The following is a 16,233-nucleotide window of genomic DNA, read 5'->3' as shown; positions in this document are numbered from 1 at the left end:
AAAACAATCAGAAAATATAAAGATAAATCTATTTAACCGGCAATCAAAATAGACCATGAAATAAAATACAACATGCGAATCTCTGTGGTGGTGCTTTAATTAACTTGCATCAAAAATGGATAAAATGTGCATAGACAACTTCTTAGTACAAAGCAGACCAAGTTACGTTGAAAGACATTCAGACAGCTCGGACTTCGAGAACTCGTATAAAGTTCCAGTCAAAGATAATAATATAAACACTCGCGTCAAAGCTCCTAAAGATCGTTATCAGAGTCTTATTAAGAATAAACCGTGTAAGAAACGAGAAATTGATGTGGTTCCTCGGCATCTTTATTGCAATTTGCAACTGTACAGTGTTAACACACAATATGATAGAGACGATATACCAGAAAAGGAAATGAAGACATACCCAAGAAGACAGGTGTTATGTAATAAAAATGTTGAATCTACATCAAATTTTAATGAGAAAGAGAACATAAGAGGGAGTGGGTGCTTTCACAAAAGAAATCAAACTCCTAATTTTAAAGATAAATGTAGTTCACGGCTATCGCTTAGAAGTAAGGTCGTGCCTAGTTTGTCCAAGATATTAATGCGTCCTAATAATTATAAAACACGAAGTATTCCAGATAATTATAACTATTGTGATAAAGCGTATTGTGCATACTGTGACCATTTCCGTATTAAGAAGTATAGTAAGCCACACAGAGATTATTCTATCCAACCCGTTCATGCTGTTGCAAAAGAAATTGCAGGATACCCATTTCAAAGAATAAATCATTGTGTCCGGTTATCTCAGGTTGATGCTATCGATACACATAACTCTTCAGATTACATTAACGAATATAGTTTATCGTCAAGTTCTGAGCAAGAATATAATATCAAACCTTGTAAACATAAAAAATTAATGAGATATATTATGCATAAATTAGATAAACGAATAAGGAGGGAATACGCTAGCGTTGGAACAATTAAACATGAACAACAGCAATACCCATCAAAATCACAATTAAATTCACCATACCAAGTTTTTATCACTTCATCATGTCAAACGAAAAACGCGTCTACTGATTCCGAGAGTCATAGTGCAATGCAATCGAATTCTTTAGATTTTTGGGAGCTACTTTTGCAGAAAATTAAATATCAAGTTCATAAAGCTGAAGTTTCAAAATTTAATGCGAAACCATGCGACAAAGATAGTTGTCAGTTTAATAAAATTAATTCCAATTCCAGTCAAACACCAAGCAAACCCAAAACTCAAACCAAACATTCTTCAAGACAATCTTCAAGTCAAGTACTACCTAAAAAAAAGAGTAAAGATTCAGGAGTTTTTTGTAAATGTCCTAAACCAAATAAATCACGCAGCCCAGATAAAATCAAATCCCAGGATGCAATAAGACCCTGCCAAGAAGAACACGACGCTCTTAAAAAAACACTCGCTGACAAATACAACGGTGAAATATTATGTATTCACAATCCACCTTGCGTTTTGATAAATGGTTGTCTAAATTTACCTCCACCTAAATCTTCAACTCCTCAAGGCCCGTTATTTTATCCCGTGACTCGATCTAAAAAGTCTAGTTTCGCTCAATTGTGTCGGAAAATAAAACGTTCCAAACAAAAGAGTCAGGATCAGGCTATCCAATATCAACCACCTACCATTGATTTAGAAGAATATCTACCGGAGTTCAGAACGGAGAAGATTGTTCAAAGCTTGTGTAACCACAATCCTCCATGCGAAGTAGTGCGGGGGTGTCACAAGACAAGATTTAACCCAACTTTACAGACCTCCTGTGTTCACGTACCCATGTGTCCAAAGTTTCCTGAATGTGTATTGGAACAAAGGAATATAGAAGAAAGAAATTGTAACCATACACCTAAATGTGCAGAATTGCCTTTATGTACGAGGAAGTACATTACACTAACCGCGAAAGAGAATGCTGCAACACAAGTCAAGCCCAAAACTAAGATTGGATGTCGACACCAACCACCATGTTTAATGATACCGAAATGTCTAGCGCAAGTAATATGTGGTGACTGGTACCCTGGGAACACGATACCGGGATGTGTGCACCAGCCAAGCTGTGAGATGATCCCAGCCTGCTTCAGAAAACAATTCAAAGAATCGGTCTCTGTTCAATCTCAATATCCTTCTGCTTCTTGTCAAATAGTTTGAAAGTCAAGTAAGAATGTACTCTAGGTTTCTTCGTCCTAGTATGGTCCCGGTATTAGACCAGGGTCTGCTTCACAAAAGGATCTTCACTCAGCTGTGTCTGTTAAGACACAGCGCTGATCTTCCATGAAGCTAGTATAATTACGCTCGGACGGCGCCTATTTTGAACCAATTTGACGTACTTGTAGACTGGCAGTTTTTATTACTGGCAAGGGCAATATAGGAATTCACACTTTCTTAACTGTCTTTGTTTCTGGTCTGGTGGGAGGCTTCAGTCGTGGCTAGTTACCACCGTCCTAGCAAAGATATGCCACCAAGCAATTAGGCGTCCCGGTACAATATTGCCTAGAAACCGATTTAATAAAAATCCTCCATGGCATGTCTCAGAGTGAGAAGGGTTTTGGCCATAGTCTACCACGCTAGCCATGTGCGGATTGGTAGACTTCATACACCTTTGAGAACATTATGGAGAACTCTCAGGCATGCAGGTTTCCTCACGATGTTTTCCTTCACCGTTAAAGCAAGTGATATTTTGATTACTTAAAGCGCACATAACTCCGAAAAGTTAGAGGTGCGTGCCCGTGATCGAACCCCCGACCTCCGATTAGAAAGCGGACGTCCTAACCACTAGGCTAGCACACTCTGAGAGGAGACCCGTGCTCTGTAGTGAGCCGGCTATGGGTTAATCATGATGATGATCGCATGTCTGTTATGTCCCTTCCAGGTTATCTCGCTACCATATTAGGCTACATCGTAAGTTACTACCAAGTGCGATCGCAGTCAAGGGTTAACTTGTCATTGAATAAAAAATATAGGCAAGTACTAGGTTTCCTGAATTGAATGATAGAGGCGTACTTAGTAATGATACAGTAGATAAACAATCTGTGACTGTCAGACGTAAGCACGACAGGTATTGGTCTTACGAGACAAGCACCCGACAGGTATTATATCCTATGAGATATTGGATATCGTCTGAAATATTCACCGTAATTGTATCTGACATTTTGAGTCTAACTTAGATTATATTGCATTTGAATTCGTATCTAGACAATTATTTAAACTAATACTATAAATGTGACATTGTGTCTTTCTGTCTGTCACCTTTTCACGACCCATTCACGAAACCAATGTTGACAAATTCCATGATTGCATTAAGATATCGGTAATATTTTTTTTTACTGAAAAGAAAGTTTATCGAGTGCATTAATTATTTGTCATGATAATTATTATTTTTTATTTACCTTTATACTAGTAGCTTGTGTTTGTAAATACCTTCTAGGTCCAATAGATTCTGGTGCATTCACAGTAATGTACACTATCAATTATTGAGGTGAAGCTTCAATAATAAATTGATAGGCTTGGTCATACAAACTGCACGTGAAGGGGATGTCAGTTTGCATAATAATCATTTGACAAAGTATCGATTAGACCAAGGGTAAGCTATCACGCAAAATTGACGATAAACTTGATGATGTGTGGGAGCCATTAAAATTTACGTATGATTATGATTATGTAAAGGTTACTTGTGAGTTTGACATGGACTTATTCATAAAATTGTTTGTTTTATATACCCAAAATGTATGTAGGAAAATAGAGAAACTTTGCCCTGTAAAATTGCATAATAATGTTGCATAGGTAAATAAGTTTTGTATTGATTTCAGATTGGCTCGTAACAACCGTCGAGTCCCCAGATTGAGCGATAGCCTGTAACTCCTGGAAAAGGTAGAGTTTTGCCATTCGTTTACATCTCGACTAGCTGATGCCCGCGACTTCGTCCGCGTGGATTTAGGTTGTAGGAAATCCCGTGGGAACCCTTTAATTTTCCGGGATAAAGAGTAGTATATGTCACTCTCCAGGTCTTTATCAAATGTTCCGAACATAGCTGCCTTGCCATCATATAAGCTTATACAGATTGTATGGGGACCAGTAGTGCCGCGACAGCACTGTTGCGGCAGCACTGGTGCAGCATGGTTCGGAATCATACCTTTAAAGACCACAAACGACTACCCTGTTGGTCTAAGGGCTAGCTTATTCTCGGCTACAGATCATGAAGTCCCGGGTTCAAGTCCCGGGTCAGGTCAAGTCATTGGGTATTTTGTCAAGAACTTCTCATTTGGGACCATGACTTGGGAAGTTAGTGTTGAACTCGCGTGCCTCAGAGAGCACGTAAAGCCGTCAACCTGTGTCTGTTCTTTATTAAACGTGATTTTTTTTTTTACTAAAAATGAAAATTAATCGATCGAATTTGGTATCAAATGACAGGTCTCGGATTCCGAAATTAAGAAGACTGTGTACCTACTACGGGTATACTAGCTACCCATAATATAATTAGAAAACAGTAGCCGGCCAGAAATATTGTACTTACATACCTAGAATGAGATTTAGGCTTTGTAGAGCGTTGTCTCTGTCGTTGAGACCGACGAAACGTGAAATAGGTATAAGAAACACGAAACCGCTATCTCTTTCTAAAAATCCAATGTGCAATATTTCCTGCCGGGTACTGTACTAAGCCTTTCGTCTGTGATAATATTTAAAACCAGTAGACGGGTATTATTTTTGAACTTTATTTTCAAATCAATATCCATATCCATACAAATATTATATGTAAATCCAAAAGTGTGTCTCCGGCCCATCCGATAAACCGATTTTGATAAAATTTGGTACACAGATAGTTTGCAAACCGGGGAAGGACATATGCTCCTTTTGATGCCGGAAAATCAGATTTCTCACACATTGACGGGAATTACAAAAACCTAAGGCCATACGCCATACACGGACTGCTCGAGCGGTTAGCCAGTGAGCAACATACACGGACCGCTCGAGCAGTCAGAGTCAACAGCTTGAAGCTGCCATCGAGCAGTTAAAAGTTTTATAGCTTAACTGCTCGATAGCAGCTTGAAGCTGCCAAGCAATTTCAATGCGGGCGGGAAGCGTGCGCGACGTGGAATGAAGAGCGTAACTGCGCGAGAGCGGTCGACAGCTCGAGCAGTCAATGGGGCTGATTCTCTTGTACACAATCTCTAAACTAAACTAAATGGCACGTCTAAATCTATTGCTATCCCTTTCATAATGTTGCTTGCGGAAAAGGATAGCACTAGATTTAGACCTGTTAATTTAGTTAAGTTTAGAGATAGTGTACAAGAGAATCGGCCCCACTTGTATGCCTGGCGACTGCTTGACCGCCCAACCGCCCGAAGCAGTTGAAGCAGTCCATCCTGACTGCTTTAAGCTGTCCGTGTATGGCTGGTCTAAATCCACGCGGACGAAATAGCTGGCATCAACTAGTTTAGAATATTTCTAAAGTAATTTTGAATTTAACTTGCTTTGTATTTTAAACCTACGTAAGTAATTATTTTCAAATTATGTTTTTTCTTGCAGGGGTAGCCCGCTTCATCTTTCGCTGTCGACTTATAAAACGCTTCAACTGTAACCTACAAAATTTGACTTTTTGACCCTGAACCGCGCCTTTTATACCTACTGAAGTGTGAATTGCTATTCGCAAGCTGAGACTAATTGCGATACAAACAATAAAGACTTATACCACAGACAGACTATTACGCGTTTTATTTGTATACCTACCTATAAGTACGCGTCAAGTCGAGATGCCAATCGGGGTACGAGCACACCGGCACGTCACCCTCGCTCGCCCGCACTGGGTTATCGCGGGGGCTGTGCGGGTGTGCAGGGTGTTAAAATGAAATGAAATGAAATGAAAATGAAATGAAATGAAATGAAATGAAAATCTTTTTTATTCGTATAAACTTTTACAAGTACTTACGAATAGTTTTTTTTTTTTTTTTTTTTTCGTACAAAAATATTTTATTCTTCATAATAAGTACAAGTCAAGTCAAGTCAAGTCAAATGATTTATTCAAAATAGGTAATAAATTACTCTTATTGATTGTCTGGTATAGTGTTAGATTTGTAAGATAATATAGTGGTGATAATTATAACGCAAACTTAAAACTAAAGCTACGAGGGTTCCAAACGCGCCCAGGTCTGAGAAGAGCCCACAACAAACTCAGCCGGGTATTCTTTTTATTATCACCACTTTACAAATTTATTGAAACTTATTAGAACTATCACAAAGTCGTTAAGCAACTCATTCCCAAGCTTGCTTATCATTTAAATAATCCTTTACATTGTAATAGGATTTTTCAATTAGTTTACGTTTTATGAAAACTTTGAACTTGTTGAGAGACATCTCCAATATGTCTTCTGGAAGCTTATTATAGAAACGTATGGAATTACGAGCAAATGAATTGCTAACTTTACTGAGCCTAGAGGCGGGAATTACAAGTTTATTTTTATTTCTAGTATTTATATTATGACAGTCACTTTTTTTTTTAAATTTATTTATGTTTTTATGTACGTACAGTAAATTTTCAAAAATATATTGATTATGCACTGTCATAATTTTAACTTCCCTAAATTTAGTTCTCAGCGACTCTCGTGGCCCCATACTGTATATGGCTCGAACAGCCCTTTTCTGCAGCACAAAAATAGAATTAATATCAGCAGCATTACCCCATAATAATATACCATATGACATAACGCTGTGAAAGTAACTAAAATATACTAGTCTCGCAGTTTCTATGTCTGTCAACTGGCGAATCTTTTTTACCGCATATGCGGCAGAACTAAGTCTGTTCGATAAGTTATTTATATGAGAGCCCCATTGAAGTTTTGTATCTAACGTTATTCCAAGAAAAATAGCGGTATCCACTAAATCTAATTCCTCATTATTAAGTTGCACAGTGGTTTTCACCTGCTTAACATTTGGTAAAGTGAATTTAATACACTTTGTCTTTTTCCCGTTGAGAAGCAGGTTATTAGCTTCGAACCACTGTACTAACTTGGTGAGAGAATTGTTTACTTCATCAAAAGTTGTTAAGTATCGATTGATTTTAAATAAAAGTGATGTATCATCAGCAAACAAGACTATCCCGTAATTGTCCTTAGCGAGGTAAGGAAGGTCATTGATGTAAATAAGGAACAGAAAAGGTCCTAAGATGGAACCTTGTGGCACCCCCATTTTTACAACGGATCCGGGAGATCGCTTTCCATTCACGTCTACCCTTTGTATTCTATCATTTAGGTAAGAACTCATCAATTCCAATGCTGCACCCCTAATTCCATAATGGTGCAATTTCGCGACCAATGTTTCATGATCAACGCAGTCGAAAGCCTTGGATAAATCACATAAAACGCCAAGCGCATCACGTGATTCCTCCCAGGCTTCAAATATATTTAGTATTAACTCAACACCAGCATCGGTTGTTGAGCGACCCCGTGTAAAACCAAACTGTTTGGTGTGAAATAAATCATTAATGTTGAAAAAATTAAGCAGTTGAGTTAAAATTATTTTTTCAAAGATTTTACTAAAAGTGGGTAGTACAGATATCGGTCTGAAGTTAGTGGGGTCACTAGTACTACCTGATTTAAATAATGGAATTATTTTACTATGTTTCATTAAGTCTGGAAACTCACCACAGTCAACACAATTATTGAATATTAATGCTAACTCGGGTGCAACAATATCAATTAATGATTTCACAACGTTAACGGAAATGCCCCACAGATCATTTGTTTTCTTATTATTAATTAGTCGGATGCATCTACCACTGGTTCGGAATGCCTTTCCTGCCGAGAAGAACCAGCAAGAAACTCGGCGGTTGCTCTTTTCAAATATTTGATATAGGTACAAGATTATGCCTTGTATAAAATAGTATTTGCAGTCTTGTGCATTGCTGGAACGAGCTGCAGGTCAAATCCACGCTCTTTTATCAGTTAGATAATCTTCAATTGTGTAATATGCTTTTTTTTTATTGCCCCATTTTTATAGCCCCGATTGCTATTTTAACCTGTTGCATATTATTGGCATCTATTTTTTTATATTTTCTTGTCAAATCTGCCTGTCCCATTATTGAGGCGATGGTAGGCACGGGCACCCAGATAGTGGACATCTTCATCTCTATATATAAAAATGAATCGCTGAATGTGTTGCTGATCGCAAATTTCAAGAACAGCTGAACCGATTTCGCTAATTCTTTTTTCATAATATTTCTTGAACGTACTTCAATATTGCTTATTGTGATTTGGTCATCACTGATTCAGACTGCACAGCTTTTTTACAATAATCTATATACATATATAAAAGGAAAAGCTGACATATATAAAAGGAAAAGCTGACCAACGCACAGCTCAAACCACTGGACGGATCTGGTGTTGCGTAAATCAGAAGCTTTTAAGAATTTTCAATTTACTAATAAATAGTCAATGATCTTCAGTATTTTTTGGGCTTATTTGTGTGCAAATATTACCAACCCACGACACAAGTTGTCTCATAGCATATAATCACGTAAAGCCCATTAAAATGCCATTACACATCTTTTTACCCATATATTTCATTTACAAAAGTAATCTAACTCAACGATTAACAAACAAAGAATTTGAAATGACCAAACTCGGATGATATTATGAGAAACCAAAGATATGCACAGATACTTTCCAATAAGATATTATTTTGTACTATAAAATTTTTTTTAAATAATAAAAACCGGCCAAGCGCGAATCAGACTCGCGCACTGAGGGTTCCGTACTACAATCGTATTTTATCGACATTTTGCACGATAAATCATAAACTACTTACTAGATCTCGTTCAAACCAATTTTTTGGAAGTTTGCGCACATCATAGATTTTTTTAGTTTTATCATTCTTTTAGTTTTGGAAGTGTCTCTCGCGCAAAATATTCAGTTTATAAAATAATTATATTAGAACTTCAATATTATTTTTGCCCCCCTTACGGCCGGTTCACACATCTCTCCGTTTTACTGTTCCGTTTTATCGTGTATGTTTTTTTTTCGTCGATGGCGTATGTCGTTGTATAAGCGACTTCACACTTGGCACAGTATTCTGTATACAGTAAAAAATTACGTTCCGTAAAAAAATTACATTCCGTTTTGTCATCGAATACTGGACGGACGGAACGGAAATATACGGATACGTAGAATTTTAACGGATAGATACTGTGTGTTTTACTGCGTGTTTTACTGTGTGTTTTCTGTTCACACATCGCATCCAGAAATGACGGACCCGTTGAACGTTATACGGTGCCTATGTGTAAACAGAGCATAAATTTATGACGTATCCGTTAAAAACGTACCAGTAAAACGGACTCCCATGTGTGAACGGGCCGTCACGCCCGTCAACCACAGCCCTACTGTTTATCTTGGGTTTTAAAGGAACCTATATCAATGTTCCAAAACTCGATTGTTTCGCGTCCCCGGAATATTTTATTTTTCAATCTATTCAATGCAAATCGGAGATCTTTCAACCCGGGGACATTCTCTCACGGAAAAATTTGTAACTTGCACCGTACATACTAATGTGTTGGATATGATCGGTTAGATTGATACTGGATGGGTTTGCGACACGAGTTTTATAATAATAATAATAATAAATAAAATATAATGTCATATCTGCGAATGGGTTGATCCCAGTCAGCCTCGCTCACCATCTGAGGCGACTGGGGTTCCGTGGCAGTTCGCTCGCAGCCAGGATGCAAAAAGCGGTCTTGCTGGACTCGGCTAGGATAGTCCGCCGATTTCTTCGCCTGTCGCCCTGACCCCCGGCCGTTTAGTCTCCCCTGCCGGGGTGTAATCCTCCGCCCGGGACAAATATGTATGTATGTAATGTTTATGTAGGTTTATTTATTTTTATGTATGTAAGTATATTATATTTCTTTTGGCTGTTATATATATTTATCTTGTACACGGGCGTGAGAGTAGATATATCGATAATAATGTTATTTATTTCAGGCAAATTGGACCCATATTATTACAGAGTTCAAATCTAAATATATAAAAAGGAAAGGTGACTGACTGACTGACTGACTGACTGACTGACTGACTGACTGATCTATCAACGCACAGCTCAAACTCCTCGACGGATCGGGCTGAAATTTGGCATGCAGATAGCTATTATGACGTAGGCATCCGCTAAGAAAGGATTTTTGAAAATTCAACCCTTAAGGGGGTGAAATAGGGGTTTGAAATTTCTGTAGTCCACGCGGACGAAGTCGCGAGCATAAGCTAGTATAAAATAAAATTAAAATTTAGATTCTAAGGTAAAAAATCAATTTTGATAGTTTTGGATATTGGGAGGCTTTTTTGTGTTCCACGCCCTTCAAGAATGCCAGATGAAATCCATACTTACTTACTAAGTATTAAGTAATCACTAACATTTATTCATGTACATTATAAAATCATTACCCTTATTATAAATGCGAAAGTATGTTTGTTTGTTGGTTTGTCCTTCAATCACGTCGCAACTGTGTAACGGATTGACGTGATTTTTGCATGGGTATAGTTTAAGACCCAGATAGTGACATAGGCAATTTTTATCCCGTAAAATCAAAGAGATCCCACGGGATTTTTAAAAACAAAACCCACGCGGACGAAGTCACGGGCATCGGCTATATGATATAATTGACGGCCCATCCGTTAACCCATTATGACGAGATTTGGTACAGAAATAGCTTGCATTTCGGGGACGGACATAGCCTACTTTGAACCTGAAACGGCCCATTCGTTTAACGGATTTTGACGAAATTTGGTACCTACAGAAGTAGCTTGTACCTATCCCGGGCACGGTACAGAGGTAGCTTTTATCCCGGGGACGGACATAGGCTACTTTTGTTCGGAAAAATCTAAGAGTTTCCACAGGATTTTTAGACCTAAATCCAAGCGGGAAAAGTCGCGGGCATCATCTAGCTAGTTATAATATTGTTTCTCATATTTTAAAAACTTAACGTTAAGGTTACATAAACCTACTTAACCCGGCCAAGGGTTAATGTGTGACACATCTATTATGTTTAATCTTTCAATAAGCCTTTCTTATGTAACTTATTACTTACAAAAACCGACCAAGTGCGAGTCGGGCTCGCGCACCAAGGGTTCTGTACTACAGTCGTATTTTTTTGACATTTTGCACGATAAATCAAAAACTATGATGCATAAAAATAAATAAAAATCTGTTTTAGAATGCACAAGTAAAGCCCTTTCATATTATGATACCCCAATTGATATAGTTATTTTACTTCGAAAATTGAAAATACTAATTATTAGTCCATGACCACAATAATTTTTTTTTTGTGTGATATAACCCTAAATTCAGTTTTCAGATTTTTCACTTTATGTCTGCTAAAAGACCTACCTACCTGCCGAATTTCAGGATTCTAAGTCAACGGGAAGTACCCTGCAGGTTTCTTGACAGAGAGACGACAAATAGACAACAAAGTTATCAAAACGATGTACACGTTGTTAGGTACATCATAACATATTGCATGCTAATAGGCAGAATTTGGCTGTACCTTTTTGTTTTGTAATATCTGCACTATTTACCCATATCCGCAATAAATAAATTTGAATTGAATTGAAAGTGATCCCATAAGGGTTCCCTTTTTCCTTTTGAAGTACGGAACCCTAATAAGTAGATTTATTGAATATCACACTAAACATTCCCATTTACAACTCCCAAAGTTGTATAAGTGATGTAAAGCCGTGTAGATATTTCATAATAGCTACATTCTTTATTGGCCATCCAATCGACTCGATGGTCTGACTTATATTATTTTAAAACACCACGAAGATTAACCGCCGAGTGGTTCCATACATTCCTTTTCGACATTCAACCGAAAATTATCCGAACTCAACGATATAAATGTTTCACTAGATGCGGCGCTTCATAGTAACAACATGAAACTGTGACAGTGGGGCCGATTCTCTTGTACACAATCTCTAAACTAAACTAAATTAACAGGTCTAAATCTAGTGCTATCCTTTTCCGCAAGCAACATTATGAAAGGGATGGCAATAGATTTAGACGTGCCATTTTAGTTTAGTTTAGAGATTGTGTACAACGGAATTAGCCACAGTAACAACTTCTGTGCAAATTTATAATTTTGCTTTTTGACATGACAAATTTATTATTTATTATTAATTGTAATTTTAACTTAATTTCATTTCAATTTTTTGTAAGTATATTTATGTTAGTTAGTAGTTTAATTAGTGTAAATTGGGCATTATGCCCGTTCTAATTAAATAATAGTAATAAATAAATAAATAAATAAATATTGTTTCGACTTCCAACGAACATCTTTCAATCGTAATCCACTTTTTAGGCAGTCTTTTTGTAAAAATTGAACTTGCGCGATAACTCTATTATTCACGTTATCACATTTGAGCAGGTATAAGAAGCTTTAGTATCTATCTATCATCATCATCATCATCATGATCAGCCCATCGCCGGCTCACTACAGAGCACGGGATTCCTCTCAGAGAAGGGTTTTGTCCATAGTCTAACACGCTGGCCATGTGCGGATTGGTAGACTTCACACACCTTTGAGAACATCATAGAGAACTCTCAGGCATGCAGGTTTCCTCACGATGTTTTCCTTCATCGTTAAAGGAAGTGATATTTAATTAGAGGTGCGTGCCCGGGATCAAACCGCCGATTAGAAGGCGGACGTCCTAACCAATAGGCTATCACAGCTTAGTATCTAAAGGTTGTTCTAACTAACTTATCTAAGCTCGTAGAAGTGGGTTATGATTGACAGGAGTGCGGATACCGATGTTTTTTGGAACATGTTTCTATGAAGCGCCGCATCTAGTGGAACATTTATATCGCTGTCCTAACTTAATAGCCCAAAAACCGGCCCGGGGCCCATGCCTATAAACATTTCAAACTTATAGCTTAGAAAAATTTCCTAATCTATGGCTACCCAGCTAAGGAATTTTATCATTTCGACCGTCTTAAAGTAGAGAACCAGTTGTGTGTGTAAAATGAAAAAATTTCTAGCCTCAAACTTTACACAATTTTAAACCGTATCCCGTAAAAGTAGGGTCCACTTTCTTTTGGACGGTCATAACGGGTTACAGCATTCGGGCATCGTGATGATGTGATCAAAAACTAATGAGTAAAGAACGTTGAACCCTACCAGTTTTGGAGTCTTCGGCTTTAGTATTCCGTAGGTATGTCGTTAAAACAACAATAATTGACTATATTATGTTCACTTAATATGTTTAATTTTATGATTAACTCATGCTGATTACCGTGTGTTTGCACTAACGAAACATTTAGATATCCATCATAAGTATGAGTAGGTACATACCTACTAACATGTTGAAAATTCTGTTTTCCAAAATTCCTTAGTGCTTGAAGACCAAAGTCTTCGAACAGTGCGTGTTGTCAGTGATGACTGATGACATATGGATCCGAGACATGGTCGCTAACTATGGGGCTCATAAGAAAGCTCAGAGTCACTCAGCGGGCGATGGAGAGAGCTTGGAGTTTCTGTACGTGATCAAATCAGAAATGAGGAGATCTGTAGGAGAACTAGAGTAACCGACATAGCTCAACGGGTTGCGAAGCTGAAGTGGCAATGGGCAGGGCACATAGTTCGTAAAACCGACAGACGTTGGGTCCCAAGGTGCAGGAATGGTGACCTCGCACCGGAAGACGCAGCGTTGGAAGACCCCCCACTAGATGGACGGACGACATCAGACGAGTCGCAGGGAGCCGCTGGAATCAGGCGCCGCAAAACCGTGGCATGTGGAAGTTCTACAAGAGACCTATGTCCAACAGTCTGATGTTAATGATGATGATGAATTCTGTTTTCTGGATCTACGTTTGAATTGTCGTATAATTTGTTGGAGAGTAACTTCTTGGATATTTCATCAAAATTCTTGAAGTCTGTCAAAGGAGATAACCGTATTTTCTATAGTGCAAAACAAAAAGATACAATGGTTCTACCTACTATACTCGCTACCAAGTCTAGTATTAGCCCCTACAAGGAGCCATTTAAATAAATCATAGACCAGTCGGCATTACGATTGTCATAATAAATATTATTACAACTTTCTAAAAAGCAAGAATTGAGCCCACACTGCCATCTGTATGCTAATCGCGAAACCTAACGCCTACGTGCATCTATTTCGGAGACAAATATATGCAAACTGCCTGACGGTGCATATAAATCTATTAGTGAGTGAGATGTCAAATTAAATTCATTTATTGGAATGTGTTCTTTTTTAATGAATAAAACATGCGCACAATTAAAACGGCCTGCGTATCTCGAGATTCTCAAGCCTCGATATCTTAACGATGAGAAAAGATATCTGTAATTCTGTAATGCATATACATTTTAAGAGCGCACTAGCCATATGCTCTATGTGCCAACTGTTTTTTTAGGTTGCCGTACCTCAAAAGGAAAAACAGAATCCTTACCTATAGGATCACTTTGTTATCTGTCTGTCGGTCTGACAAGAAATCTACAGGGTACTTCCCGTTGAACTACAATCATGTAATTTGGCAGGTAGGTCTTATAGCAGACATTCGGGGAAAAATCTTATACGTGAAACATCCCACAAAAAAAATCGTGGTCATGAAGTAAAAATTAGTATTTTCAAAGTAAGATAACTATATCAAGTGGGGTATCATATGAAAGGGCTTCACCTGTACATTCTAAAACAGATTCTTATTTATTTTTATGCATCATATTTTTTTAATTAATGTGCAAAATGTCGAAAAATTACGACTGTAGTACGGAACCATCAGTGCGCGAGTCTGATTCGCACTTGGCCGGTTTTTTATTTAGAGGATACGAAGATGTGATCCTCAATTGTGATTTGGAGAGCTCTCTCCATCGTTCGCTAAGTGACTGCGTTTTCTTATCAGACCCATTAGCCATACTATCATCACATCCTCTTAGAACAAACAAGTTATAAGTCCCGCAAATTGCTAATGCGCGTGGCCGCCATTTTAGTGACGTCAGCACTAGACTGAAGTTTCAAGCTGATGGTATATTTTTATTTCGGCTGACGTTAAAATGACGTCATTTCGATGTTAATAAGACATAGTTCCGGCGCAATAGCAATTTGCGGGACTTATAAGTAAATTATTTAAGAATTTTCCTCCACCGCAATAACAGTTCCAGTCGCGAACAAACATACAATCAGAAAACCACAAGAAACAGGCTTGTTTGTACTAGAGTCATAATAATATTTCATAGTTCAGCTATTTAGGTGGCCTGGCAACTGGCAACCACCGCCACCTAATGTCTGTTCGAAATTATGACGATACGCTAGAGTAACCACGTTATGAGTTTTAGTTCAGGTACAAATTATTTACCAAGTTATTTTGATGAAGGATATATTTAGTACTAGATGCTACCCGCGACTTCGTCCGCGTGAATTTAGGTTTTTTAAAAATCCTGTGGGAACTCTTCGATTTTCCGGGATAAAAAGTAGCCTATGTCCTTGCCCGGGATGCAAGATATCTCTGTAGTCTGTACCAAATTTCGATAAAATCGGTTGAACGGATGTGCCGTGAAAAGCTAGCAGACAGACAGACAGACACACATTATATATATATATTTATAATATTATATTAAATATTAATATTAATATATTAAAAATATTAAAAAATATTAAATATTAATATTATATATAGTAATATAGTATATATAATATGCACCTACCTACCAATCTAGCACTTTGCTAGAGGCCCGAATGTGGGCCGGTTAGGATGTTTCCCCGCATGAGTATGTTTTTCAAGTTAGTTATATTATACTAGCTCCCGTATATATAATATACTGGCTGACCCGGCGAACTTCGCACCGCCTAACACGTCACTCAATTCTTTTGCCTTCCCCTCCACTAACACTTAAACTTTATGATATGGTATTAAAGTTCAAATTGACTTTTAAGTATTATTACAAATATTTTGTATGGGAATATAGAAAAGTTTTTAGACTTTTTCAGGCAATTTTTAAAATTTTTCTCTCCGTAAGAATCATCCTCGTACTTCAAGAAATATTATAAAAAAAAGTATTAGCGAAATCGGTTCTGCTGTTCTCGAGATTTGCGCTTAAGCAACACATTTAGCGATTCATTTTTATATATAGAAAAAGAAGATTATTCTTATACAATAGACTTGTTTGACCACAATCGCACCTGATGAGGACAGATGAATAGTCTATAATGATGCCTGTCCAATATTAT

The 16,233-nt window shown here is 37.6% G+C and overlaps 1 protein-coding gene across 1 annotated transcript; it reads left to right on the top strand.

Annotated features, from left to right (window-relative positions):
* Positions 1-502: 502 nt before the first annotated feature.
* On the top strand, positions 503-2,220 carry LOC117988257 (uncharacterized). The gene has a single exon (XM_034975380.2). The coding sequence runs from the start codon at positions 590-592 to the stop codon at positions 2,171-2,173; it is 1,584 nt and encodes a 527-aa protein (XP_034831271.2). The 5' UTR covers positions 503-589; the 3' UTR covers positions 2,174-2,220.
* The last annotated feature ends 14,013 nt before the right edge of the window (positions 2,221-16,233 follow it).

The sequence above is a fragment of the Maniola hyperantus genome, chromosome 14 (assembly GCF_902806685.2).
Source record: "Maniola hyperantus chromosome 14, iAphHyp1.2, whole genome shotgun sequence".
NCBI lineage: Eukaryota > Metazoa > Arthropoda > Insecta > Lepidoptera > Nymphalidae > Maniola > Maniola hyperantus.
The sequence above is the reverse complement of the archived record's forward strand: the minus strand, read 5'-3'. Positions and strand labels throughout refer to the sequence as shown.

Excerpts from the sequence above, each read along its gene's own strand:
- LOC117988257 (XM_034975380.2), top strand. The coding sequence starts at position 590 with ATGCGTCCTAATAATTATAAAACACGAAGTATTCCAGATAATTATAAC.